At 50.1% G+C, this 26,721-nt stretch overlaps 8 protein-coding genes across 8 annotated transcripts; 4 read left to right on the top strand and 4 right to left on the bottom strand.

Moving 5' to 3' along the window:
• Positions 1-106: 106 nt before the first annotated feature.
• Positions 107-3,644, bottom strand: BDP55DRAFT_704556 (OPT oligopeptide transporter; the record flags this gene model as incomplete). Its single annotated transcript, XM_060578010.1, has 12 exons — positions 107-708; positions 765-1,014; positions 1,080-1,256; positions 1,326-1,400; positions 1,456-1,556; positions 1,634-1,713; positions 1,772-2,449; positions 2,509-2,706; positions 2,764-3,277; positions 3,341-3,419; positions 3,480-3,523; positions 3,576-3,644. The coding sequence occupies 12 exons, from the start codon at positions 3,642-3,644 to the stop codon at positions 415-417; spliced, it is 2,559 nt and encodes an 852-aa protein (XP_060428962.1). The 3' UTR covers positions 107-414.
• Positions 3,645-5,233: 1,589 nt separating this feature from the next.
• On the top strand, positions 5,234-8,619 carry BDP55DRAFT_768943 (uncharacterized protein; the record flags this gene model as incomplete). The annotated part of the gene is made up of 6 exons (XM_060581043.1): positions 5,234-6,432; positions 6,488-6,605; positions 6,679-7,594; positions 7,647-7,792; positions 7,848-7,931; positions 7,988-8,619. The coding sequence occupies 6 exons, from the start codon at positions 5,234-5,236 to the stop codon at positions 8,450-8,452; spliced, it is 2,928 nt and encodes a 975-aa protein (XP_060428963.1). The 3' UTR covers positions 8,453-8,619.
• A 2,544-nt stretch (positions 8,620-11,163) lies between these two features.
• On the top strand, positions 11,164-11,970 carry BDP55DRAFT_768944 (uncharacterized protein; the record flags this gene model as incomplete). Its single annotated transcript, XM_060581044.1, has 4 exons — positions 11,164-11,503; positions 11,565-11,654; positions 11,703-11,882; positions 11,939-11,970. The coding sequence occupies exons 1-4, from the start codon at positions 11,311-11,313 to the stop codon at positions 11,968-11,970; spliced, it is 495 nt and encodes a 164-aa protein (XP_060428964.1). The 5' UTR covers positions 11,164-11,310.
• Positions 11,971-13,524: 1,554 nt separating this feature from the next.
• On the top strand, positions 13,525-14,435 carry BDP55DRAFT_729199 (uncharacterized protein; the record flags this gene model as incomplete). Its single annotated transcript, XM_060579537.1, has 3 exons — positions 13,525-14,209; positions 14,274-14,362; positions 14,415-14,435. The coding sequence occupies 3 exons, from the start codon at positions 13,525-13,527 to the stop codon at positions 14,433-14,435; spliced, it is 795 nt and encodes a 264-aa protein (XP_060428965.1).
• Positions 14,436-16,133: 1,698 nt separating this feature from the next.
• On the bottom strand, positions 16,134-17,251 carry BDP55DRAFT_729200 (NAD binding domain of 6-phosphogluconate dehydrogenase-domain-containing protein; the record flags this gene model as incomplete). Its single annotated transcript, XM_060579538.1, has 3 exons — positions 16,134-16,551; positions 16,613-17,135; positions 17,197-17,251. 3 exons carry the CDS (start codon positions 17,249-17,251, stop codon positions 16,134-16,136), a joined length of 996 nt encoding a protein of 331 aa, XP_060428966.1.
• A 598-nt stretch (positions 17,252-17,849) lies between these two features.
• On the bottom strand, positions 17,850-19,544 carry BDP55DRAFT_694340 (major facilitator superfamily domain-containing protein; the record flags this gene model as incomplete). Its single annotated transcript, XM_060577342.1, has 5 exons — positions 17,850-17,941; positions 18,008-18,214; positions 18,274-18,535; positions 18,594-19,328; positions 19,419-19,544. 5 exons carry the CDS (start codon positions 19,542-19,544, stop codon positions 17,850-17,852), a joined length of 1,422 nt encoding a protein of 473 aa, XP_060428967.1.
• Positions 19,545-21,426: 1,882 nt separating this feature from the next.
• On the top strand, positions 21,427-23,960 carry BDP55DRAFT_665464 (FAD binding domain-containing protein). The gene is made up of 7 exons (XM_060575037.1): positions 21,427-22,308; positions 22,378-22,664; positions 22,712-22,776; positions 22,841-22,919; positions 22,973-23,082; positions 23,152-23,376; positions 23,438-23,960. Exons 1-7 carry the CDS (start codon positions 21,904-21,906, stop codon positions 23,650-23,652), a joined length of 1,386 nt encoding a protein of 461 aa, XP_060428968.1. The 5' UTR covers positions 21,427-21,903; the 3' UTR covers positions 23,653-23,960.
• Positions 23,961-26,416, bottom strand: BDP55DRAFT_665466 (uncharacterized protein). The gene has a single exon (XM_060575038.1). The coding sequence runs from the start codon at positions 26,107-26,109 to the stop codon at positions 24,007-24,009; it is 2,103 nt and encodes a 700-aa protein (XP_060428969.1). The 5' UTR covers positions 26,110-26,416; the 3' UTR covers positions 23,961-24,006.
• Between the last annotated feature and the right edge of the window lie 305 nt (positions 26,417-26,721).

Below are 26,721 nucleotides of genomic sequence, written 5' to 3' on the forward strand. Positions count from 1 at the left end.
TCGCCGATAGAGTTTCATCGTCCCCCGTTCTGGTTAACGGCCAGGGTCAAAGTGTAATCTCGCCAGAGGGTTGAGCTTTCGGTGAGCTGACCGAGTCATGGCCTGATTGTGGTTAAAGCTCGACGCCTCACCGCCTACAAGCCGCATGGGCCTCGCATATCGCAGGCCGCGTATTGTTGAAGGATATGGTTGCTTAACAGTCCAAGTATCTTCCTTGGTGGCTGCGGATACAATCACTGGCAACGGCTGATGATCCCACCCTCATCGGGCCGTTAGAAGAGTCACGTTTATTTCGCTAGCAGGCTATGGTACTGTGCTTTGCTACGATAATATGTGAGAGCCCGTGCAAATAACTCTTCTTCCTCCCTGGCAAGTTGCATACTCACGATCAAACCCTTCCGAGATTCAATCAAACTAGCCCGCGTAAGTTCCAACGCGCGGCCCAAAATACTCGCCCTTGGGCAGCTTGAGTAGCGTGCAGGCAGTAGATTCGCATCCACTCTCCGAGTCATTGCCCCACCAGTCGATCTCGAAGCCGTGGTAGCTAACGGCAAAGAAGATAATGACACCAGCAATGGCGATAGCAGTCGAGAAAGCCGCCGACAAGACATAATTATACTTTGACCAGAACGCAAGATAGCGCTGACGGAGATACACCATGCTCAGCCAGCCGGGCAGAACGGCCGGCCACATGTAAGCAATGTTGTACTGGACCTGTTGTTAGCCACCGAAACGACCATGGACCAACTAGGGGAAAATCTTACGGGGGACCAGCTAATACCACCGCTGAGAATCATCACAGGGTGAATCTTGGCGAACCAATGGGTGCAAGGGAATTTGCGCTGGAAATAGTAGAAAATGAACGGTAGCGCAAACCCGACCGGAAAAGCTGAGAGCAGGGCCGTGTAGATTCCACCAGAGCCAAAAACCTTGCGGGCACCCAGACTACCGAAAAGTACCGCAGCGGTGAAGTAGGTATTTACACCTGGGCAAGTGAAGCGGTCCTTTTGGCTTCTACAGGGGCGTATGCACATTAGCCGTCCGATCGTGGCAGAACCGGGTATAATGGGTAAACTCACGTTGAGCAGAGATCAGGGATGTTGCTGATTTGGAAGTTCATGACGCCAGTGCAGACAAAGGCTGAGACAAATACAGCAACAACCTGAGCGGCGAAGGTGTGTCTCTGGGGAATCTTAAGGTAATGAGCCAGCTTCAAGTCGTTGGCGAAATCAAGAGCATGGGCCGTAGTGACATAGCTGCAAGTCTCGTAAGTTGATAGGTACTTACGTGGGTTGGTGGAATCAAATAGTAGATCGTTCACTTACCCAAAGCACTTGAAAAAGTTCATGGCTAAAGCATTGCCTGGCTCCCAAGCTCCTCCAATGAATTCGGCAAGGACGCTGAAGATCGTCAGCTTCAAATATACCATGAAAGTGCAAAAGTGAATTTGCTTACTTGAACTCAACTTCCATGCCAGTGGTGGCAAAGATGATGCCCGTTGGAATAACAAAAACCAGGGCAAGTGCGATACCAAAGAACACGACGCCGACGTTCGTCTGAAAAAGGGTCAGTCGCCTATCATCAACTAAGGTAGATACCTTCAGCTGGGAAGAAAGGAATTGATCCAACTGACCTCGGTTGGCCATGCAGCAACAGCCGCAACACCGAAAGCAATGGCGGCCAGGTTAAGAATCAGATACCACCATTCGGGGACTAGGAGTAGTGTCAGTATAATGTATTGCTCTGGCTTTCACGTGAGCTTCCCACATACCTTCGGGGTAGTTGGACATGAGTCTTGTATGGACATCCTTGAAATCGGTCGACGCCTCTTTCTTGAAACTGCGCCACAAACTCCGGAATCCAAGCGCAATATCGTGGCGATGATAAAGGATGGCGTAAGATACTGTGGCGGCATAGACGGCGAAGAAGTAGTAGTACATGGTGATACTACTGGCTGCGAGATATACGGGGGAGTATGCCTGGTACTTGGCTTCATCAAGCCATCCCCTACCGTCCAAGATTTTCGAAACGTTGTAGGAGCTCCCAAAGTGGTTGTACATCAAATTGGAGTTGATAGGGAGGTAGGCCGTGTTGTACGCATTCGTCCAGTAGAGCCCAATGATTGTGACACCGCCCAAGAATACGCCGATGAAGGTGTTGAAGGTGACACGGAAAGGAACGACAAGAGGTTGGACGACGTGTGTGGCAACGTTCCAGTCGAAGGTCGGAATAGGGTTGAAGCCAAGACCTTTGTTTACGCCAGTAATGGCAGTAAGTGTGAAGTTGTTGGGGGCAATCCAGGCAATCCAGTTGAACAGAGAAAGTGCACCAAAAATATAATCGGGGAACCAGAACCAGACAAACATAGCGACGAAAGCAGCCATGAAGAAACGGTATCGCGAAATGTTGTAGATCTTCTTGAAAGGACCGGGTACCGGATGGTTTGCCTCTGCAGAAGCCATTAGCATCTTAGTTCATCATATCCCTCGTCTCGTGTTGGTGTCATACCATTGTGCAAGGAGCTGTTCAAGGCGATGGTGACTAGAGAGGCCGGCCAGAGGCAGAAAGATGGGTAGACCAGGAATCTTCTACATAAGCCGGCCAATCCGAACCCCATCAGGTTTGTGGAGAGAGCTAGCAGAATCTGATAGCTGAAAGACTTGGCATACTTCTGGCCAAAATAACGGTCCATCCACTGGGTAAAGACTGATGTTTTCATTAGAGATGAATAGCTCGACGAGGGTCAAGTAGAGGATAACTCACTGATGTATCTAGAACTTGGTAACGTTTTTCCAACACTTGCCATGATCGAAATCAGCATATGCTCCTTCTTGTTGAACGGCCCAGGATTGAGGCTGTGTCGAACCCCAAAGAGCGTGAAGCCAACATCTGGAAGCCATCTTTCTGCTGCCTTGCCAACCGGATACGCGAGAAGCTGTACGACTTCCGCACGCAACGTGATGGAAGGTTGACGCACGCTGAAGAGCTGATTGACGAAAGCGATGAACACGACGAAGAAGAGACCGATAGTCCAGGAGCGTATCGTGGCAACGGGCATGCTGGTATCGTCATGCGGGTCGACTACAGCGCGAACCTCGGCGTAAGGGCTATTGGTAGTCAACAGTGAGACTTCAATCTTAGCCTCTGAGATTTCGCGACTGTGCGAATCCGGATTGGTGAAAACGTCTTCGTTGGCGAGGAACTCTTTCAGGCGCTCGAGGGCTCCTGCTGGGAAGTTCGGATCGAGGCCATGCTGCTGTACTAGTCTCTCAGCAGACTTTGAGATAGGTCAGACCTTGAGACTTTCCGTTTATAATAGTAGTGTTTAATGACTGCATACCTCTTTGGCTTCCTCGAGAGATAGGGAGCGGGAAAGTTCTCTGGCCTCGAGGACTTCTTCGGGGGTAGCATTGAGTCGTCTATGAATTCTCAGCTTGCTGCGAATCGAATAAAGGCACGCATGGAAATGAAGTCCATACCTCGCTACATCATCGATGGAAGCCTTTTCATCGAAGCTGTCTCTCTATGGGTACGTCAGGATGAGTTATCTGTAACCTTGCTCTAGAAGGCCGAACCTGAGGGTTTGCGTCTGCGGGTGTGACGGCGTCGATGGCGTTCCCCGTCTTCTCCGTGATTGTACCCATAGTGGTCTGCGACTAGACAGAAAGTCTAATCACCTATGTGTATAGGTGTCTTCAGGTTAAGAAGAAGGATAGATTTCTCCAGAAAGAAGTGCGGCGGAATGAAGAAGGCAAAGAATCAGAAGTATCTTATCTTTATCGCCGTCTTGAGAAGTATGACCCTCGGTCCTTGGCATTATCCTTCGTACATGTAGCCAAGCAAGCAGCTAGTGGCGTCAATGTCCTGCGTTTTTGCGTTGCCTGAATGTCGGTATTCTAATCTAGAAACGGAGATTTGCTGGATACTTCCAGTCCCGCAGTTGTTCTGCTTGGCACACCGGGTGGTTCATCACAAGTTCTCAATAGGGTGGTCGGATGCCCTCCGCGAAAAACCCTTGCAGGACATGCATTCTAGTAGCGATTCCCCATAGCCTGCGTACAACTGAGATGGCTCGGGAGATATGACCCAAAAGCCCCCTAGTACCGAACTTCATGCCCAATCAAGGGTGCGATTACACTCTTGCATCATATCCTAGAGTGATTAACTCGTGCAAGATGCTCGGTCTCGGTTTCCGTTGTTCTGTGACCGCGTCGACCTTCGAACGGCTTTTGCCATCGGCTTCTGTGAAGGCCTGTCGCTTACGTACCAGTGTGCTTAATCTGTATTGTCCTCCCGCTTCAAGCCCCCGCTCAACCTGTTGCACACCAAATTGTCGGGTTTCTGCAGGGAAAAGGTCGGCGGGAAGTGGGCGGGTAACTCATGGCGCCATTAGAACTAAGAATTGCGGCTGCGGCGTATGAGACGTAGTTGGAAAAGGGTCTTGACAGGCCGCAGATGACCATTCCTTTCCTGAGGTTTACAGTCTTGTAGTTGTGGCCTGAAGCCGGCCAAAATGTCGGGGCATGGCCGACTACATGCTTCATGTCGGGAAAAGGCCGCGGCAACAGATAGCCTGGAGTACAGGAAGTCCTTTGAGTGATCTAGAAGTGGTGATGGGCCCTACAAACACTCTTCTCGGCGTAGACTTCAACACAATTCCTCGAGGTTGTCGAATTTTTCTCAAAGTATTGTCATGTCCAGTGACTCAGTCGGTTGCTGATCTCGTTCTGGCTCGGTGGCTCTGTTCGCTGCATGGATGTTCTTTGTACGGAAACGTAGTTCGTCACTTAGCTTCCCGGTCCGAGGAAGAACTTCTTCTTCGAGAGCCCCTACGCCCAGGCCTTAATGTGTACGAAAAAATATCGATCCCAGTCATCGCGCGTAGAAAATGCCGCCAGAAGAGGTAATCTCAACCTCCATGACCGGGATTGGATCACTCGTATCATGCAGTCGAGTTCCCAAGTGGGCCTCCTCCGGCTGACGTGCTTTATCTCCACGTTGACGCCTCTGGGAATGAAGAGCTGCCAAGCCTTATCCCCAACCACCCTGACGTCGGGACAAATTCCTCCGATAACAACAAGTCAAGCTGCTTGAGGAGGAGCCGTTGACGCAGTGTGTCTGAGCAACTGTGATGTTAAGCTCTATCAAAATCGTGTTGTACCAATCTTGAGTCTCTAACTCTTGTCGGAGTAAAACAATTCGTCGCATTGCTTAGAAATCACAAGACGTCACGATGAGCGGCAAAATTGAGGAGCTTTTCGACGCGAGTCCCCCTCCGTATTGGTCTCAACCACCAACTAGACGCTTCCCGGTCCGGAGACGCCGAGGACGTCTAATCACTCTCGCGGGCCTTTTTGTTTTTGTTCTATCCGTGTCCCATTACAGCAACGCTATTCAGAAGCCATCGTTGAACCAATCAGAGCAATTTGCAGAAGGGCTGAGCAAGTGCAGCGATAGTAGCTTGCAAAGCCTGAGTCGAAAGTCGCCCTTTCCGAATCGATCAAACCCGCGCTGGAACTCGAAATCTGGACAGAAGCAAGCCATTGTTCTCCATAATGCGACTCTTTTCGACGGGGAAAAGGTGCTTGCAGCGCCTGTCGATGTTGTTTTTGAGCAGGGAGTAATCAAGTCAGTTCACGACACTCGAACTGCGGCAAGCTTGCCAAGCGACACAGTCGTGTATGATGTCAAAGGGAGATTCGTTACCCCAGGTCTCGTTGACATACACTCTCATCACCTGGAACTTCCCTTCTCTTCGGTTTCAGCGATCGTCGACGTAAATGAGAAGCCTGGACTTGGTCCCATCACTCCTTTCGTCCGTGCGATTGACGGCTTCAAGCCGTATGATCCTGCCATCCAGATTATTGCATCCGGCGGTGTCACTTCATCTCTTAACTTACCGGGTTCTGGCAACATCATCGGTGGCCAAGGGTATCTAGTGAAGAATTTGCCGCTCCCTGGAGAGGATGGCGAACCGGTTGTTGAAGAACTGCTACTCGAGCATGGGATTCCCGAGAAGAGTCGTCAGCGATATTTAAAGATGGCATGCGGCGAGAACCCAAAGCACCTATATGGACATACCCGACTCGGCAATGCTTGGCTCCTGAGACAACACTTGGAAAAGGCTCAAAAGCTCAAGTCTAAACAGGAGGCTTGGTGCCGTAACGCCCAGCAGCTTCAGTCCGGTAGTCTGTTCAAAGAAAGCCGAGTGTCTCGCTTCGTGGACGAAGTAGGTGAGCGACCGGAAGACTTGGAACTAGAGGCAACGGTTGCTCTTATCAGAGGCGAGTTCAACGTCAACATCCACTGTTACGAACCCGAAGACCTGGAGCGGATGCTGGATGTGCTCCATGAGTTTGGGGTTCACCCGCAGGCCTTCCATCACGCTCTAGAAGCCTGGCAGGTCCCCGAATTTCTCAAAAAGCAGGAAGAGTAAGCACTTCTCACCTTTTGGAATTGGGAAGACTTGCTCACACCGGCCACCTAGGAATATCACTATCGCCACTTTTGCTGAGAACGCGCTCTTCAAGCATGAAGCCTATGGAGCCAATCTTCGAGGCCCCAAGATTCTCGATGACCATGGCATTCGCGTTGTTTTGAAATCGGTAAGTCACTTGGTACCATTTTCGGATGACTTTGATGACCTTTTACTAACGCATTTGCACTTGTTCTTTGTAGGACCACACTGGTGAAGGCAATCATGCGAAGTACCTCATGTACCAAGCCGCTGTCTCGCACTCGTTTGGCTTGTCAGAAAACAAAGCCCTACAGTCTGTGACCTCTGTTGCAGCACAGTCCATCTATCAAGGCCATCGAATTGGCTTCGTCCGACCTGGATATGATGCCGATTTGGCGGTCTGGGATTCTAATCCCCTTTCGGTTGGTGCTACGACCGTTCAAGTATTTGTCGATGGTAGGGAAGTTCTCGATATCAACGACTCTCTCCAGAAGTTGGAAACGCAGGCTTTATCCACCAAGAATGCTGCGCCGGCGGCTCGTCCGTACGTCTTGCAAGAGAAGAGGCGAGATGTTTGCAATCAGGCCACGGCACCGGGAGCACACATCCTCTTCGCAGGTATCAGGAGCTCTCTATTGGACAAGGAGATCCTGGGAGGTGACTTGGCCGTCGATGAGGGAGAAGAACTTGCTCTAATGGTCTCCAGCGGTCGCATAACATGTCTAGATATCAAGTCCAGGTGCTTGTCTGCCCTCCAGCATGACGAGACTGTGGAGATTGAACTAGCCAATGGGTACGTCACCCCAGGATTGATAGCTTTTGGCAACAACATTGGTATCCTCGATATCTCTTCCGAGCCGGCAACAGGGGATGGATCTCCGGGGTCGAAGATCGATGCACTAGATGTGCAGAAGCACTTGCATTTTGCCAAATATGGTGTGCACTTCGGCGGAAGAGGTTTCGGCAGAGCGAGAATCGGTGGCGTGACAAGGGCGGTTACGGCTCCGGTCTTTGTAGGTGGCCTCCTACAGGGCGTGAGTGTCGGCTTGCGAACAGGTGAGAACGCGACTATCTTGGAAGGCGGGATTTGGAAGGACGAAGTGGCCCTTCACTTTGCTATTGGTCAGGAAGCCAAAGGTCAGTGACTCGACTTTTGGTGAACCCTCGTGTTTGACTTACCATAGCTTAGGAGATGATACGCCAACTGTTTCTTCCGGTCTTGAGCGACTGCGTCAGGTCCTTCTCAAGAGCTATGACAGAGACTTGTCGCCAGATAGCGTGTACTCGCGCGCTTCCAAAGGCTTGCTTCCGGTCATTGTGTCTACAGTGAATGAGGTTCGTCACATAAAAGTCGACGAATAAATATTGAACGATCGTTGACGAGTGGCAGGATGACATCTCCCAAATTATTCTCCTGAAGCGAGAGCTCCCCGCTGTGAGATTTGTCATCTTCGGCGGACATGGAGCGCCATTGGTAAGTCATTTTCAAAAATACTAGAGGAGATAACATGCTAAACCGATGCTACCTAGGTTGCAAAAGAGCTCAGCGAAGCTCAGATCCCCGTCATTCTCACCGGCAACCGCGGTGCGCCTGATAAGTGGGAGAAGAAAGCGTCCCTTGCGGGCCCGCCTCTCTCACCAAGCCCGGCCCAAGTACTCATTAAGGCTGGTGTTCTTACTGCCCTCGCTGTCAGAGGCGATTCCAAAGTCCACGGCCTCGCCCAGGAGGCGCAGTGGGCGGCAAAATTTGCCGGTCTAACTGACAAAGAGGCCATCAAGTTGGTTTCAACCAACTTTGACGAAATACTCGGGCTGAAAAGCAATTTTCAAGCTTCAGACAAATCCGGCGACACAATTGCTGGGAACACCTCCCTGGGCGACTTTGTTGTCTGGGATGGAAACCCTCTGAATGGGGAGGGGAGTGTTGTTTTGGCTGTGCAAAGTGACGGGAAGATTGGAGACTGCTGGCCGGATGTTGAAGGGGCCGTTTTGTGACACTCGACTGGAGCAGAGTGCAATAGCCTGTAAAAAATGTAGGGATAGCAAGATCCGAGGTTAAGGTCAAGTGCTTATTCAAAAAGATTTGACTCCCGTTTCGGGAGAGAATCTGCGCAGCATAATGTCATCGTTGAGCCACCTCGTAGCTGAGAAATACAACTGGAAAACATCACTATTTCCACTTTTACACGTGAGTCTGTGCCAGAGAATAAGTTTGCCTCTCAGCCTTTGGTAACTCAGTTTGCTTGATTTTGGTTTCTTTCCAATCTTGTCTAAGCACCAGCCAGTGTGTCGACCACCCACCCATAGCAGATGCCCAGGTCATTGTCTTCGAGTTTCTGCTATCCTCCCCACCTCCGACGTTCACCTTCTACTGTGGACGCGTGCTGTATACGCGTGCCTTAGGCTTTCAGATGCGATACTCATGTTGGTTACCTATCCAATTGCGCTTTTTTTGATGGTCACATGGGATCTGACCGTCTACATGATGTCTTTGCGTAGCTAAACACATTTCTCATATATCCAAGGTTGTGCTTCAACATTGGCACCATCACAATAATGAAAGATCATTTAAGATATGTTGTTCATTGGGTTAGACTCCGCTAGAAGATCTTTCTATTGTCCCTGACAACCGTAGTAGTAGTAGAAGTTGGTGCGCTTGACATGATCAGTGATGGGTCAGTGCGAATAAATATCTGCGTGTAAGTAAATCGACGAACCCCCGATCATCCAGACCGCCCCTTGCAATTGTATGTGATTAATCGCGCAGAATTAAAAATGGCAGTAATTCTTATCCCAATTGCGCGCAATTCCCACACTTGCCCAGGTGGTGGAATACTCCAATGTGTTGACGCCCGTGTATTCACAAATGGTCACGTCCAAGTACCAAGGTGCCCATCCACTTCAACAACTTCACCTTCTGGCTCGCGAACCTCTGTTTTATTGCGCCTGCCAATTATGCCCTGGGGCAAATTTTGTAAAATAGAGTCATGAGTGGATGATGTTGCAAGATACATGTAAGTAATGCGTTACTGGTCACATCATCTGAACAGGGTCATCATCAAGATGCAGATAGATAAGACAATTGGACCTTCTTCACCCTCAAGCCATGGGAAAAGATGTTTTGAGTTCGCACTGAATTAATGCTGACGCGGAGAATTCGGACAGAGTTCCAAGACAACCAGACGCCAAGATGCCAAAGTCTGGCTCGAATCAAAAAAGATTCGTGGCGAGAATGACCACGCTGCCCCTCAACATTCCGCCATCGTCCCATTCAATAGCTGCAAGTTTCGTAATCACAGCTGAGAACAAGTCAAGCCTCTTAGCTCCTGAGGCCTGTTCACAAAGCTTTTAATGTCGAGATATTGACGTTATTCAAAAGTCTAAATTTGCTCGGCCCTCATTTGTCCGATCTTGGCCAGCCAAGAAGCTGCGCCGCATGATGTACGCACGACAAATGAATACATACGGAGGATGAAGCGTGCGAATTGGTGTTCATGCTGATGAGTCAAAGTTGCGATGAGCCTCTTAACGCGTCACGCTGATGGGCGACAACTGTTGAATACACGAAACTTATAGGTTATATTTGTTTGAGTAGTATTTCTTTCGATTGCTCAATCATCAGTTCACCAGCTGCACAAGAGTCAAGGTCTGTTGCCACGTTCAAATAAGCTTGAAAGAGAGCCGAACAAACTTGTTTAAGTCCAAGCTAGCAGTAGAGCTAGCGGTTAAGATTCCCCCAACGGTGTAGGAATGCGGACATAAACTCATCATGTTGCGTGTCGGGAGCAGCCGAAGAGCTACCCCTCACTGTGCCACCATGATAGACTTTGGGTATTGACTCTTTGACCGGGTCTCTTCAGAGTTCTCCAAGCTCGTGAGGGGCTACCAAACGATTGACCACTCCAGGGAGGACCCTAGCTACCGGATTAATCGGGATTAGAAAGCATCTGCCGGCTGAGCAACAATATGTAGCTCAACAGATGCCATAGTCGAGATTCGACCATTTTAACGATACTTAGTTGATGGTGCGGGTATTTTCGGCGCCGGGACTCTGGGACGCCGACTGCCGTCACATCCTGTCTTTGACATGGAACTCGGTTACAGATGCTTCTTCGACTTTAGTCGGTGGCAGCGTATCGTAATCGTCCAAAGTAAAGTCAACGCATTCTCAGATGAGAAAGACGGTGCGCGATAGGTAGCTATTCCTGCGTCAACGGTTCTTGGAGGATATGAGACAAGCTAGCCTATCATAGCTTACCCTTCAATACCATAAGATGGCGTCTGACCCCTGTCCTTGCTTCACATCCCCCGCCAAAGTCGCATCGTCCAATGACCATAACAAATTTCTGAAGCACGAACAAAAACAGACTCACATGATGTGCGCGCTTCTAGCTGCTGGATGGCGCAGGCGGGGCAAGTCAGTTAGCAAAGCTGGGCATTTTGACTTGGCGGTTGAACATCGTCCATTGATCTTTCGCATGGTCTTTGTCGATCTAGAAAGCTTGAGCCGTCTCGCGTCATTAGGAAACTCTAAGAACTCTCCATGCGCTGAACTCCTCCGTTGACTCCGTTTCAGATTATGCCTTGATAGGTCGAAGCTGGTCTATTTCCGGGTAATGAGCTGGAACGTTGTTGATGATGGCAAATTCGCGGTCGGTTGTAACTTACTATTCATGAAAGAACGTGTGCTCTTCTGATCTGATAAACTCCTCCTCCTTCTCGGGGCTATAAAGATGGTGGGAATCCACATCCTCTTTACCTTGCAGATGATTAGGGTCATTGGCGTCTTCCACGAACAGGCTTACACAAAGAACCAATTCAACTGAATCCCACCGACCGATACACTTATCATTATGCTCAATCTTTGGAAAGAAGCTCTTGTTGGGGTACTCTTCATAGAGTCATTTGGTTCAGCCATTGCTGTGCCACCTAGACTTCTCATGCCCCGGTCAGACGAGCTCTCCACTCAGGGTCATCACATTAAACAGCGGGAAAATCTGTCCCCTTATGCTGGACTCTTCATTCGAGATGATGACGACGATGACCGTGAGTAGCAACGTTGTTGGTGAGATCTGACATTGGATTTCAATGCTGACGGGATCCACAGCACCGAGGCCACCCAATGGACCACCCCGTCCTGATAACAACCCGCCACCGCCGCGTCCTCCTCAAAGAGATGAGGATGACTACGACGATCGTGAGTTCCCTGAAGAAGCTGGATATTTATTATCTAACAATAAGACAGAACCTCGTCCTCAACAGACTCCTCCCCCTCCCCCTAATCCTCCCAATCCGCCCCCTAACCCACCTAATCCGCCTCCTAATCCACCACCGAACCCACCCAACCCACCCAACCCGCCTCCCAATCCCAATCCGCCACCACCACCACCACCAGCTGTGACAAACATGGATGATGATGAGGACGGTACGTAAGAAATCCCAATCGGTGATCGTATAAATAGAATCATGCTAAGTTTGCAGATGCCCCTGGTCAACAGGATATGGATGACTGAAGGCTACTGTTGCGCTCGATCACGTGTGTGATCGGGCACACCACGAGCGCTTCGCTATTGTGATTGAGCTTGTGGAAAGAACGTACTGTAAAGTGCTATACCACTTTCGTTAATTGTATTACTATGCTACTTTCTTGAGGCTACGGTGATATGCGTTCGGTTCAGCTTGTGTTCAGATTGAATGAGGGATGTGTCGACTGCTGTGAAATAATGGCGGGATTTTAAACTTCAATTCTCTAGCAACAAACCATGTTTGCTTTACCCACTCCCTGACTTTTGGTAATGTAGCTAGAGGAATGCAAGGGTCCCTTCAACACAACGACGGCTCAAGATCCTCATACGGGAAAGATTTCCTACAATATTAGCAGAGAATGCATCTTTTGTCTGTGATTATCCCCCTTTCGCCGCTTAACACCGCGAGAAGATTGGGAGGTTGCAAGTCATGTTCGACAGCGGCTGTGTAGATTAACTTCATATTTACATCCACCTAAGCTCGTTCAAAGTACTCACAGCCGTCTCGCAACCAAAGATATTTGAGGGGCGAACATGGTCGCTAGTCTGCAAACCTCCATGTTGCATTTTGTGAATAAGAACACCTGCTACCGAGCTCTCAACATGGCATGAAAAGCAAATTAGGCCAAAGAAATGCCGTGTCGAAATCGCCTTTGTCTCAATTTGACGATAGATGTAAGCCTACCTCATATGCACAGGCCAAAAAGTCGACTCGCGTGATCGTTCATCCGGCTTCAAGGCTTCTTGTCGTCAATGCTGTCATGTTAGCAAAGAGCAGGTATGGGTGAAGTGATGCTTGATGTTACATAAGGGTAAACAGGCCCTTGGATTCATAGTAACTCTCGGAGTACGGCACTGAAGATTGCATCAGCACAGGCTTCAGCAGCCTAATCGGCAAATCATCTGAATCCGTTATCAATCACCAAGAGCCTCATGATCAAGCTTCATCTGGCTCTCACCTTACCGAGTTACACCCGTCTCCGTGTCGTGTCGCATTCCGCAGTGAGTCCAGGCGCGGCATCTTGAAGGATTTACCTCAGGGGCTTTGTCGTTGTCAAATAGAAGACGCGGTAGCTATGCGGGGTCCTGAAGTGTGAAACAACTCCAACTTCTCAACTCGTTGCTGTGAATAAGATGAGGGCAGTATTGGGCGGGGATTACTCACGGCAGATTATTTTTGGCTCCAAAACAAGCTTTCCGCGGTCCACCTCACGCCCCGGAAGCCGGTAAAGCTGAGCTTTGAAACATTTGTTCAAGGCACTACGCTGTTTCACGCTGTCAGCAACCGAGTAGATGTTGCTCGCCAGGGGCTTTAAGGAGATCAAGGCATTCATGTCACGTAAAGTGGAATAAAAGTGTATGCTCTGCTTCCCCTGGCTCTGGGTCAACTTCATGTGCAGCAGGCCTGTAACTAGTAGGCTGCGATTGATACAGGCGCGATCCATCAACGAGACGATATCAAATCCTGTCATTGAGAAGAAGCCATTTTTGGAAACCCACCAAGAAAAGAACAGCCTTGCGCAATTGTCACTGATTCTCATAATGTCTTCACCTAGAGTCAAGGTTCGTACAATCGTTAAGTCCTCTTTCCACCAGAACTACTGGATCACTCTCAAAGGTCTCCTGCTCATAGAGACGAAACAGTCATTCCTAAGGAGGAGACACAGCGCTACGAATACTGGAGAGCTTCTCAAAGCGAGGCAAAACAATGAGAATGAGAATGAGCCAGATGAGAAGGACGATGAATGCGACGATGACGATGACGAGAAGAAATGCACGAGAACAAGAACCGGGCAGCACAGCACCGCAACATCGACACCGGCACAAGCACAGTCATCAACAACGAGTGCAAATCTCCCCAGTAATACACCCGTTCCGCCCTTCTCGACGCCTGCCCTTTCCTCTCTTTCCCCTCTTCCACCTCCACCACCGCCACCGCCGGCCTCTTCGACGCAGCAAACAACCTTAATTACATCGAAACTGACCTTGGATCCATCTTTGGCGCCAACCACTCCTGCAACAAGTGCGCCGATTTCTAGTACACCTCTTGCCGCAGAGACATCGACGTTATCATCCAACGTCATTCCACTGCCAACAAGTCAATCACTAAGCACCAGTTCCTCAGTTGCTGGTGCTCCGGCAACAACCGTATCACCACCGCCTACACAAGCTAGTACCAGCTCAAACAATGCCGGAAGGACAACTGGGATCGTCTTTCTGATTCTTGGTGAGTTAGTCGTGAACTAGATGGGAGGTGTAAGAGCAGCTACTGATACACAAGTAACATTTAGCCTTCTTTGGCATGTTCGCGGGCTTTTTCTTCTTCAGGAGGTATCGGAGTCGTCGTCAAGCCCGTAAAACCGAGAAGGCAAAGTCCGTCGTGAGAGAGCCAACAGTCCCCCCTCGTCCGGACAGACCTGACAGACCTGAAGGCCCTGGTCTTCCTCCGCTGACCTCTAATCCACCCATGGTGTCACTTCCCCCTCCGCCACCGGTCCGGCGATCCTTTGGTCAGCCACCTCCCAGGTCATCAGATATCCGCGACTCATCAGGATCCAGCAGGTACGGCTTAGATCCGGGTCCGAGTTCGCAAAGACAACAAGCACTGGATCAGACCGACTCTACGATGGCTGACATTACACCGGCACCGAGAGATGAGAAGCCACAAGCTACTTACGCGATACCCGCATTCTTTCAATCTGCCATAGAACGAAGGCAGAGAAATGCAGCAATGGCACAGACCCGGGTGGAAAGCTGGCCTCCACCTCCATACATTAGTAGAAAGGAGCCAAGAGTAGCCTCCTTGAGAGGAATGATGTCAAGACTTTCCAGGACTTCGAATGCACCCATTGTGTCACCAATGTCGTCTTCGGAGCAGCAGACATTCTCAACCCTCTCTCAGGAATCTTTGATCCTTCCTTGGCGAAGCTCAACCAGCTCAAGTAACTCTAGCTTGTCGAGCGGCTGGGGTGACGGGCCACCAATACCTACGCCCGTTTTTGTGGCGGGGAAGCCGTTGGTCGGACGAAAAGTTTACATGACCGCGGTAAATCGGGGAAGTGAAGTTGCACCCGTCCAGCAGACGCCTGCGCAAGTTGTATAACGAAACATCTGGGATCACAGTTGCTTCACACGGTAATTTTCCTGGTAATTTTTGTTGCTTCCCAAACATGTAATGTAGCACTCAATAGATTCGAAATTCCCCGTAAAAAATACTCCAGGTGTCGAAAGTCAATGCAGCTCCAGCCTTGCATCAAGAATAGGAGGTTAGCTCCGGTAACCGCACTCGTTGTGACAGAACGGAACCTGTTTGATTCCTGCTTCATAGAGAAAGTACTCAATCTAAGCATCGTATTTCCTCAGGGTCAGTCTTTCGGGAGCCGAGGCTGATGGAGTTCTGAACACCGCACAGGCAGACACTAGACGCTGGTGGGATGACAGCATTAAGGGTCTTGGCTAGAATGATTCATAGTTGCTCACTTGTCCTCATCTTGTACATCCAACTTAGATCCCCCCAATCGCTTCCCGTTGAGTTAGATCAGACGGAAATGATGCTTGGATGTTGCTGGATGATTCATTCTGACTCAATCTATATGAATGGAAAATGGCGTCAAAGCTCCGTGGCTAAGTTGTTGTGGATGCCGTTGAAGAACCCGTCCAAATGAGATGCTTTCTCGGGCATATAATCAATGGAATCCTTTATTCAAGCTTCATTGATTCCAGTCTTCTTGGCATATCAGGCGCGTCAATCATCATCTGACTCTGAAGCGCCCAGCTGAGGCGAAGTCAGAAACTCCGATCACGATTAAGGCTCCCCCCCTTGAGTATCACCAGACAGCAACACGTGCAATATTAAAAACACACAAGGCAAGTTCCCCGAATTCCATAGACCCTCCCCTCTCCACCTTCTACTTCTATGAGTGAAAACTGTTTTGCCGAACGGACTGCCTCGCCGTGTGCGTGGCCATGAAGACCGAATTGAATCGACATCGCCTGAGCTTTGTAGACTCCCGTCAATGTTTTGGAACAGAATTTCTTGAAGGCTGGCTAACACCGAAGGCCATTCGTGGTAATCAGGAACATAACATTTGCGAATTTCTTCTACCACACTTTACTTAGTACATATATATGGGAAAAGGTGCAGATCCGAATCAGGCAGAGCCATCTCTCTTTTTGATCAAATCCGTCTCAAAATCGAGTCCAGCTTCCGTTCTTATCACTCCATACAATGACGAAGAATCAAATGGCCGCCCTTGGGTGTCTGAGATCTTCTTCGCTTCTTTCAGGTGCCTGGCAGCAATATCGGCGATATCAAGACGCACACCAACCTGTTCTGCACAGCTCAGGCCATGCCCAACATCCTTCATTGCCAGGGTCAAGTCAGACCACGGCCGCTCATCCCGAGGCGGCAGGTAAGCACCTGTTGTCAGGCGTTTAGACATGCCCTGTGCCAAGGGTCCAAACTGCTGCCCAAGAAGGTCTTCCATTGCCTCACTGCCGAGTCCAGACTTCTCTGCAAACACTTGAGCTTCTGCGACTAGCTCCATCATCCCCGCGGTGACGAAGTTTCTGCGTTATGTTAGCAAGATTGAATGATGTATAGAAGAGTGCGTTCTCATCTTCTACTCACCCAGCTGTCTTCATAATGCTGGCCTTCTGCACATCTTCTCCTAAACGGATGATGCCTCTACCCATAACGCCGACAATGAAAGGTTTGATCTTCTCTACGGCGTCATCAGGTCCAGCCACGATCCAAAGCAGCTTACCCTGCGCGGCGATTGGGCTTGCCCCAAACACAGGCGCAGCAACGAACTGGGCTTGCTTTGCTGCCAACCTATCCTTTGCCTTTGCAGATGATAAGGGATGGACTGTTGAAGTATCGACAATGATCTTGCCGGTCAGATCACCTCTGGCTGTGTTGTCAAGGATTGCGTCCAGTGTTGCCTCGAGTGCTTTATCGTCGCTGAGAGATATGAACACGATATCTGTGTTCTTGACGAGGTTGACGATATTTGGTTGTGGAGCGCCTCCCGCCTTCTCCAGCGGAGCGCCTCGGGACATGGTACGGTTATGGAACTGAAGACTGCCAGCAAAGTGCGTCTTGAGATGGTTCTGCAAGTTGGTGGCCATGCCGAGACCCATCGATCCGAGACCTAATAGCTTTGTTAATTTGGGTTGAGGGCGAAGTGGGAGCTTAAGTCAGTCAGTTCTCACCGATCCACCCCATCCGCGGGGACAGCGCCGAAGACACAGTTGAAGCGGCGCTCATCTTGTCGGCCGAGCGGCTGGTCGGGTTTTCTAGGGGTACCTGGCAGGATTTGGAGGGCTGGGACGATATGGTTGTGATTATGAAGTAACGAATGATGAATTACTTGTAGTGTTAGTCTCCAGTCATATTGCACAGAGGTTCTGCAGCCCTTAAATTACTTGCCAAGAGTGAGTCAATCGTACAGTAGGTGAGCCGGAGATCTGCGGACGGGCGATTCCCGCCCCTCATCCGTCGGCGTTCTCTTCCGAAGTCCGACTCCGCTTTCGGCGCTCCGGCATGCACGAAAAGGCAATGCGTCTAGAGTTCAAGCTCAAGCGAGAAAGCTTACATTGGCTAGATAAACTCATCTTGATCAAAAACAAAGCGTTCGCTTACGAAAAAAACCTTTCCAAGATTCCACGAATTCAGAGGTTGGTATGCGACATCTGTAATCTTCAACTCAATTGGGGAAAGGTCCGCCATGCTTCGGTCCAAGAACCCTAGTAGCCTCATGTTGTAGTGAAACAGCCTCGAGATGCGATGGATATTCTTCATTGATTGAGCGGAGAAAATCACACGTATCAAAGACGGGCCCAATGAGCCCTCGCCAATGTGAAGGTCACTCTCCCGTAGAGACGCCGTCTTTCCTTTCCAGAGGAGCATCAATGTGGTCATTGAACTCCCTCTCGGGATCAAAAAGAAATGCAGAGGCTAAGAATCATGAGTCAGTTGGCCTTTTGTATCAAGTTTTGAGCATAGAGCACAGAAGATACTTACCTATAGCTGACACAGCAATGAAACAACTCGCCGAGATCCAGACATTTCTCAAGGCTTCGGTGTAAGTATCAAGAAATGCATGAGTTCCCCGCGAGAGAATACCTGCAGTAACACCTGGAATTTCGGCGAGTGCGCTCTGATCACGAGAATTGAGAGCCGTGATAAGAGAGGGGAGGTCCATAGCGTCGAACCCTGCTGGCAGAACAGCTTGAGCGATATTCGCAGACTTGTGGCTCATGCCGTCGTGATGAGCTCGAGTGGAGTACTTAGCTGAGCTGCTGTGACGAGAGTTATCAACGTCATGCCCAGAGCAACGCCTAGTAATATCGGGTATCCCCAGACCGGATTGCTACTGCTGGAATTTGTCGTCGCCATGAATGCGAAGAACACCACGAATATTAGAAACGCAATGGTGGTGATCCATCGCACTCTTTTCGTGATGGCACAGTACCAACTAGCGACAGCTGCGCCAATGCCCGCAGCCACTAGCATCAAGCTGTAGCGAGGGCCGACGATAATGGTGTCCGTCTCGTATAAGACACCAATTTAGAAGGCGAAGTATGTGTTCGTTGCGAAAAAAAGCTACACCTTCGGCCAGAACGTAGAATATAGAGATGGAGAAGTTGCGATTGCCGTTGAATAGACGATGATGAAATATGCCGTCGTTCTTCAGGAATGTCTCGTCAGCAACGAGTCCCAGAGCCAGGTTGATACCAATCACGAAAGTTGCCGAGACGTGCGGATCAGACCATTTGTACGGATTGTTCGGCCAAGATAGTCCAAGGCAAAATAGGACAAGCCCAGCCGCAAGCAGGAAATATCCGATCCAATCGAGCTTGGCCAACTTTCCCATCCTGGAGAGCGTCTTTTGTATATCTTTTCTTGGTGGGTTGTAAACAACAACGCAGAGTATGGCAGCAATCGGGTACCAAGCCATGACCATGTAGAAGTAATACCGAAAACCGTTAGAGGCCAGGTCGTTGGTTCTATTGAAGGCACCTCCAACGATTAGACCGGTGATACTCCCCAGACTATTGGATATCATGGCCGCTGCCTGGTCATATGACCTCCATTTCCTTGGAAGAACCTCCGAAATTACGGTGTGAAGTAGCGGCTGTGTACCGAAAGCGATGCCGATGATGCAGAATCCGGCAATGGCTGTGTCGATATCTGGAGCTCGAGCAACGACAAGTGAGCCTACCGCCCCAATTAGTGTGGGAATTACGAGGAACCACTTTCGACCCCAGTAATCTGCTGCCTGGGAGACGATAGGGCCTGGGACCACAGTCATGATAGTGATTGTGGCTGAGAACCAACTTGTCTCGTCAGTCACATTGAAGTGGCCGGCAATAGTGTGTTCTTGCTGTCAGAGGATAAGCATGAGCATTACGGAAAAGAAAGAGAATTTCACTATCAATGAGGGTCTTACAGCACCAACCCCGACAAGGCTGACTAACTGCGCAAAATAAATGAGGCAGATGGCGAAAACTGTAACAAAGGTTCTTGCGCGGGGACGGCCATCGAGTCCAATGCACATCACTGTCTCCGATGAAGATCCCGTTGCCTCCTTCTCACAGCCTATGTTCGTAGGTGGATGAGTTGGCTTCTCAGTCACCTTATCTTCTACTACCATAACCGCCGAAGTTGAGAAGCTTCGGCCCTTGGAGGACTCAAGGTGGCTAGCAGTAATGTGAGAAGACGTCGGTAGGCAGACCTCGGCCACGGTAGAACAGCAGTAAGATGAATATATTCCATTCTTCATTACCTTGGGAAGAAATCGCCTGCAATGACGACTGGACCGGATCGCTGACGCACATATTGGACGGAGGTCCTTGAACTAAACTAAGACAACGCATGCAGCCCCTGAAGCACGACAGCCAGTACTAGATTAGCGTATTCAACACAATATGTAAGTAGATCAACGTTGCTGACCACCAAGATGTAACAAGCCAGAGGTTGCGCTGGAAGATTGCGTAGATGTTATGCAACCATGCAAGATGTCCTTGCGATAGGACGCTTATCCGAATGGCTTCGTGTGATACATTTCAGCCTGCAATATAGAGGCACAAAACAGTAGTCCAATCATTGAGTAATGCTGCAATGAAAGTTCACGGAATCGTTACACACCTTAACCAAAGATAATACCCCAGTGCTGGTCAGCGTAGCATTGCATTCGTATTCTTTGTTCACATTTACGTGGCTTTTTCTGGGAAGAATGCCAAACTACGCACTGCGACGCCCAATACTACAAATTACAAAACATCCAAAGAGCAACTACATATAGCTGGTCCAGAGCCGTGTGACTCGCTCGACAAGCATTATTTGTATCTCTTATCACGCCCATCGTGACTCATGAGACAGCACAGACTTCCTCAAGCAACGAGCAACTTCGCCTTTGCAAGGATCGGCCCGCCACCCCTTGGCTGCCCGGAACTCCCCGGCCGAGACGGCATGGGTGCACGGCCACAACGTTATAAGGCGGATCTTGATCCATGGTGTGCCTCGGGCTCGGCCTCTGGATGAATGGGAACCGAAAGGATGGCCTACGTAACAATTACTCAGTGTGATTTGTGCTACCATACAAAGATTCACTTTGTGCTTGCAGGTGGCTGAACTAGGGTGCGGGCCGCCGACCGGCACGCAACATTCCTTCCAACGCTTTTCGGACGCCGCACTCCATTTCCTGTTTCCTGTAATCTCGGCCACACTATCTTATCAATGATCAAGTATCTTTTTGAGATTTGAGTTTCCTAGTCCTGTCACCCAACCGTGGAAGCTCAAATTGGACGTGTCTTGGCGCTGGCCAGACTGCAGCTGTCAGAATATACCCGAATTGCCTATTGCTTTGCCGAAAAGATCAAACTGAAAACCGCTCACTCATTGGATATGAAACCGCCTCCTACATGGCCCTCTCAGTGAATCAAATTTTCTCCGACATGGGTTCGCCACAACGGTTTTCGACAAGGGCGCCTGCAGGCGGACTCCATTCGTGATAACCTGGCCCAATAGCGGACCAAGGGACGGACTCCGACGCGTTGCCACGGTGGGACTCATTTGACGGGCCCTGTCCTTCTCCGCGACGTTGGCGCTCACTTGTGGTAGTGCTCCGTTTGGCTCAATCAATGTGTCCGTACGGATATAGAAGCTCACCGAAGCGGGGACGAGTTACCACAGCTTCTGAGTTCCTCAATATCACGAGAACAGAGATCTCGGTCTCGTTTCTGGCCACTATGCTGAATTGACTCGGGGAGTTGCTCCGCTGGGGACAAGTACTCGTACACAGTAAAGGGGGTAGGACATAGACTATTCCCGTGCTAGTAAGCTGGCAAAGTTTCGACCTAAGAAGTCAACGAAATTGGAGTTGCGGTAAAGCCCGTCCTCAACTTCTGTCCACCTTCTCCAAATTGCCAAGTGTGTTTCGAAAACCCCAAATGGAAAAGACTATGGATACATGTCAACATATGTGAATCGAGACAACTGTTGTTTTCTCAATCGTCTTGCTCCCCCTTGGCACGGACCCCGGCAGTATCCTCAGGTTGATGGCGAAGACTCCTCCATTTCGGTCACCGTCCAATAGCTTCGCGTAGTGCCGCCGTTGAGTCCCGATCCCAGGGTTATGTCTCCATCAAAGAGCGGGCTGCGCCGCAGATCGCGGTCTTCTTGGCGGAGAGAGGGCGGTCGTAACCCTACATAGTCCCTGTCAGATACAGGCGAATGCAACGGCTTCCTGGCCCCGTGTTGGTTCTCCTGCTCAGGCCGAGGCCGACGAAATTCTTTCTTGGCTTTTTCTTTCGTCGACGTGACATCTTCCGGACGATATCAACATTCCCTACGGTGAGACGTGATAACAAACACGAGGACTTGTGTTTCCCGTTTTTCTGAAAGCGACTAGTACCATGCTCGACGTAGTCATTGTTGGAGCAGGCATCGCCGGCCTCTCGGCCGGCATCTCGCTCCGCCGGGCGGGCCACGTTGTGCGCATCTACGAGCGATCTGCCATCAACGACGAGGTCGGCGCCGCCATCAACGTCCCTCCCAACGCGACGCGGTTTCTCACACGATGGGGTCTCGACCCAGAGGCCTCCGGCTTCGTCAAGGCCGGGCCTGTCCATTTCCAGGATCCCGTCACGATGGAGATCACGTCGACGCTGTCACACGCCGACAACGAGGAGTTCTACGACGCCGATCTCTGGTACGCCCACCGCGTGGATCTGCACGATACCCTCAAGAGGATAGCGACCGATCCTGCAGGTCCGGGCGTTCCCGTCACCATCCATCTCAACTCGTGGGTTGTGGGATACGTGAGTGCGGGGAAGATCCCTGCCGCCATTTCCACCGTGATGTTTGCTTTTTTGCTGATTGTTGTGTAGAACCCTGAGTTGCCTGCAGTGCACCTTCAAGATGGCGATGAGATTCAGTGCGATCTTGTCGTAGGTGCAGACGGTATTCACTCTATTGCGGCCGAGACAATTCTCGGTCACAAGAATCCTCCCGTGGCGCCTCTCCTTCACAACTGCTGCTACCGATTCTTGATTCCCGCCGAAGTTCTGGAGGAAGATTCCGAAGTCAAGTTCTGGAACGAGGACGCCGACGGCCTCATTCGTCTTTTCCCTGACAACAAGACTAACAGGAGGCTAGTGTCATATCCATGCCGCAAGTACGTTTACTACGACTTCCAGAACGAAGCTCCCTCTGACAGTTTAGCAATACGATCCACAACTTCGTTGGTATCTTTTACGATGAAGAGATGAAGGACGCTTCTAGCGAAGGTTCGCAATATCCATCTCCGTGTAGTCTGCAAGGTGATTAGGTCTACTCACACCGCAATGATAGATTACCAAGCCGATGTCGACAAAGCACAAGTGATTGAAAAGTTTGCTGGGTTCCATCCAAGTCTACTGGCTATAATCAAGTAGGTCGCGTTAGAGATAGGCGCAGATTGGCCGTAGCTAACGTCACAATCAGCAAAGCAACTGAGATCAAGCGATGGCCACTGTTGTACCGTGCTCCGCTACCGACTTGGCGGAAAGGAAAGATGGTCATAACCGGCGATGCGGCGCATCCAATGTTACCTCGTGAGTGCTATACCGTATCACTGGTTCTACCCTCGTTGATTCAATCGCTGATATAAAGTCTGTGCGCAGATCAAGGACAAGGCGGTGCCATGGGTCTCGAAGATGGCCTGGCTCTAGGTGTTGTGTTCGCCGGTGTATCTGACACTTCTGATCTTGAGAAGAGGCTGGATCTCTTTGAAAAGATTCGCAGAAACCGTGCCAGTGCGATCCAAATTCTTAGCAACGTTGGGACCGACCAGTCAAGTCTCGTTGAGAAGGACCTTCTGGAATTTGTCGCGGCGGATGAGATTCCAAGTAAGTTTATAGTATTGCGCTTGGAGATGATGAAGTCACGCTAATCCCATCATTCTTCCAGAAAACCCGCAAGAAAACTTAGCCTTCAACTTTGGCTATGACATTGTCAATGAGTCTATCAAGATCATGGAAGAATACGACCCATCATCTCATCTTCCTCACGACTTTTTCGAGGACGATTCTTTCGACATGACTCACGTCAACGGAGAGTTGTCGAAAATGAGTGGACTTGGTTTCATCAAGGTCGAAACATGCATCAACATCGACACTGAGTGAAAGCAGCCTCTACTTACCAAAAAATGATCAGAAGCAATGGCCGCATCTTCCAATACCACATGAATAAAACAGGACCAGGGTTTCTCAGGACGAACATAGAACGTGAGGGACCAAGGATCGTGGAAGTTGAGCAGGACCTCACAGAGTTACAGACGACGAGCTTGCAAGCCGTCGCTATCGTGCAACAGACCAAAATAGTACAGCACCAGTGTATCAGTTTCATTGAGGGACGGCAGAGCGTAGTGACATGACTCTTTCATTCTCGAAAACTCCTCAAATACAAAATTGACATGCTCATCTTGACTGGTCATCAAAACCAGGCCAAGGGGATCGTTTAGGAATCTGTTCTCGTTCCTAACTCCAAACATCCTCGAACCACCTCTTTGACCGCTTCCTCTCCTGTCTCCAGCTTTCCGCCTGGGGACCTTCCCAGCTATTCGCCTGTTTCACAATACTCTCGACAGCACTGCAAACATCTTTCGCCATGTTCGCCGCACCGCAGATGTAGAAAGCGGCATCGTCTTCCAGCAACAGTCTCCCAACATCATCGCCTCTGGCTTGGACTTTGTCTTGGACATAGCGCTTCTCACTGTCCGCCCTTGAGAAAGCTGTCACGACCTCAAGCCTACCAGCGAGGGGTCCAGCCATCCACTCGGCAAACTCGTGACGGTATAGATAGTCGCTGTTGGTTTGGCATCCAAAGAACAGAATCATTCGCCCCACTTCCTTGCCTACAGAAGCAAGTCTAGTACGCTCTTCGATGAAAGCGCGGAATGGGGCGACCCCAGTGCCGGCTGCCACCATGATCAGAGGCACTGATGAGAGAAATGGGAGCTTGAACGTCGACTCGCGAATCCGGGCATGAACAAAGGATAAGTCGATAGTTGACGTTCCTGCCGAAGAAACCTGTCCAGGTTGGAGTTTTGATAGGTGGGTGCTCGTAAGTCCAGGAATTTGGATATCTTGATTCTCAAGTAGTGGCGATGGCTTGACGGACACAGTTAGACCCACACTCCGAGGCGATGTAATGCGTGAAGTGGAAATGGAATAGAGACGTGGCTGCATAGCAGGCAAAAAGTCGATGACGAAAGAGAGCGGTAGATTGGCCCATGTCGCCGCCGGGTCGACAGCGATGGTGTGCTTCAGGAGTCGGGCTAGTGTCATGTGGTTTCCCCTGAGAAACTTGGAATAAGCCTCCCTGTCATTTCCGATTGTAATCAACTCCGTCTTAACCTTTTGACTTGGTGCGAACTGAGCTAATGTGCAAACTGTCTCGCGGGGGACTGCGGAGCATATCTCTAGATAATGCCGGAACAAGGCCTGCACCGTTGTCGGGCTGGGAACCTTTGGCTCGTCGTCTGCCGACTGGGCTACAACGTGAAAACCATCCAGTTGCTGAGATTGAAGTCCGAGAATGCGAGTAAGAAGGTCTATTTCCTCATCTGGATTGACAGGCCAGATGGCAATGTGGTCTCCAGTCTTATACTTGATCTCTGGGTGTGCAAAGAGATCTAATTCTAGCTGAATACAGCTGCGATCTTGTACCTCGTACGTTGCAAGCTCTCGTATTGCCTTGACTGGAACGAAAGCAATGGGTGATTGGAGGGTGGTTGCTTTCTTGGAGTGAAGTCTGCAGAACGGTTCTCCTACATGCAAGTCGTTGCTATCCGTCGGAACAATGTCAACACTGGGCTGGTATGCAACTTCATGCTTCTTGTAGTCGAACTCGGAGACCAAAGTTTTAAACAGAATCTCTTTCCAGTCCATGAAGTCTTCTTCGCTTGTTCGGGTAGCCTCGTTGCCCTTGCCGGTAGGCAAAACAGCGATGGCACGAAACTTGGTCAAGGCAACGACGACATCATCAATGACTTTATTGTAGAAGCGGTAGTTGCTGTTTCCGCAGCCAAAAGCGGCATATTTGAGGTGGGCGAGGGAGACAAAGGTTGCTGCATCTGCCCAGTTGACAAAGTTTTGGGCATTATCGCTGGGGCCACCCTCGCCGTAGGTAGACATGATGAACACAGCCAACTTCGTCGCCGGGATAAGAGGCACGGTCTCTGGATCATAGTCGGACAGGTCGGCTACTAGAGCATTGAGCTTGAACCGTTGGTGAAAGTCCCGAGCAAGGCGGTGAGCGAAGGCCTCTGCGGTGCCTGATTGAGAGCCCCAGAATATGACCAAGTCAGATTGGAGCTCTGCGAGCTTTTCCGCAATGTTGCGCGTCTTCTTCTCAACAACGAGACTTTGTGTTCGGTGTAGTTGTGGTTTCTCGAACCACTTGTAGTGAAAGGGGTCCCTTTTCGGCAGAAGACTTCCTTTGTTGAAGACGTACAGGGAACCTAGGATAAGCAACGGTAAGAGGAAGATATCGTAATAGCTACTGTTACTGAAGGTAAAATTGATAACATCTGCAAAAAAGCGATTGTGGGTAATGTTCATCTCAATATAGGCCCACATACTGGACAACAAGATCGGGAAAAGAACCGGGGAAAGGTGTTATTGATGGGCCTCCAAGAGAGTGTCTCAGTGGGCGTTTTAGATGATTGATATCGTCGACCAGCAACGGCTCAAGGTCGAAATCGAAGTGAGACCGTGAGATTCCGAATACCGAGAACTGACGACAGGTTGACACCAGTAAGAGTCTCGACTGGCCTAGCAGCAGACACGGGCTTTCTGACACAATAGGATAATTTCGCCGATTCTGTGATTTAAATGCTTTTCTCTTGATGTCCGTGAGCCTCAGACGCTCATTCAGCGTCTAGAGCCTTGGAGATATTGCGATGATGTTTGCCCCCCCCCCCCCCCCCCCCCCCGGGGTTAAAGGGCAACCCCGCATGCGGAGAGGTCAGCCGCATGGCGATACTTCGACTAGGCACTGCCGACATTCAAACACGACCGTTACACACATCTAGATTAGGAAATGTTTCGCCGGAAGATATCTCGAGATGGTCTGATAATCCGCAAACCCGAGTTTACGGCGATATTTTTCTCCTTCGAGAGATGGTTCAACGCCTTGGTCCGAGGAATCTCTTACCTCCGCGCGTTCCACGCGTCTTATTTTAACGTGTA

This window comes from Colletotrichum godetiae, assembly GCF_030913485.1.
Source record: "Colletotrichum godetiae strain CBS 193.32 chromosome Unknown BDP55scaffold_23, whole genome shotgun sequence".
NCBI lineage: Eukaryota > Fungi > Ascomycota > Sordariomycetes > Glomerellales > Glomerellaceae > Colletotrichum > Colletotrichum godetiae.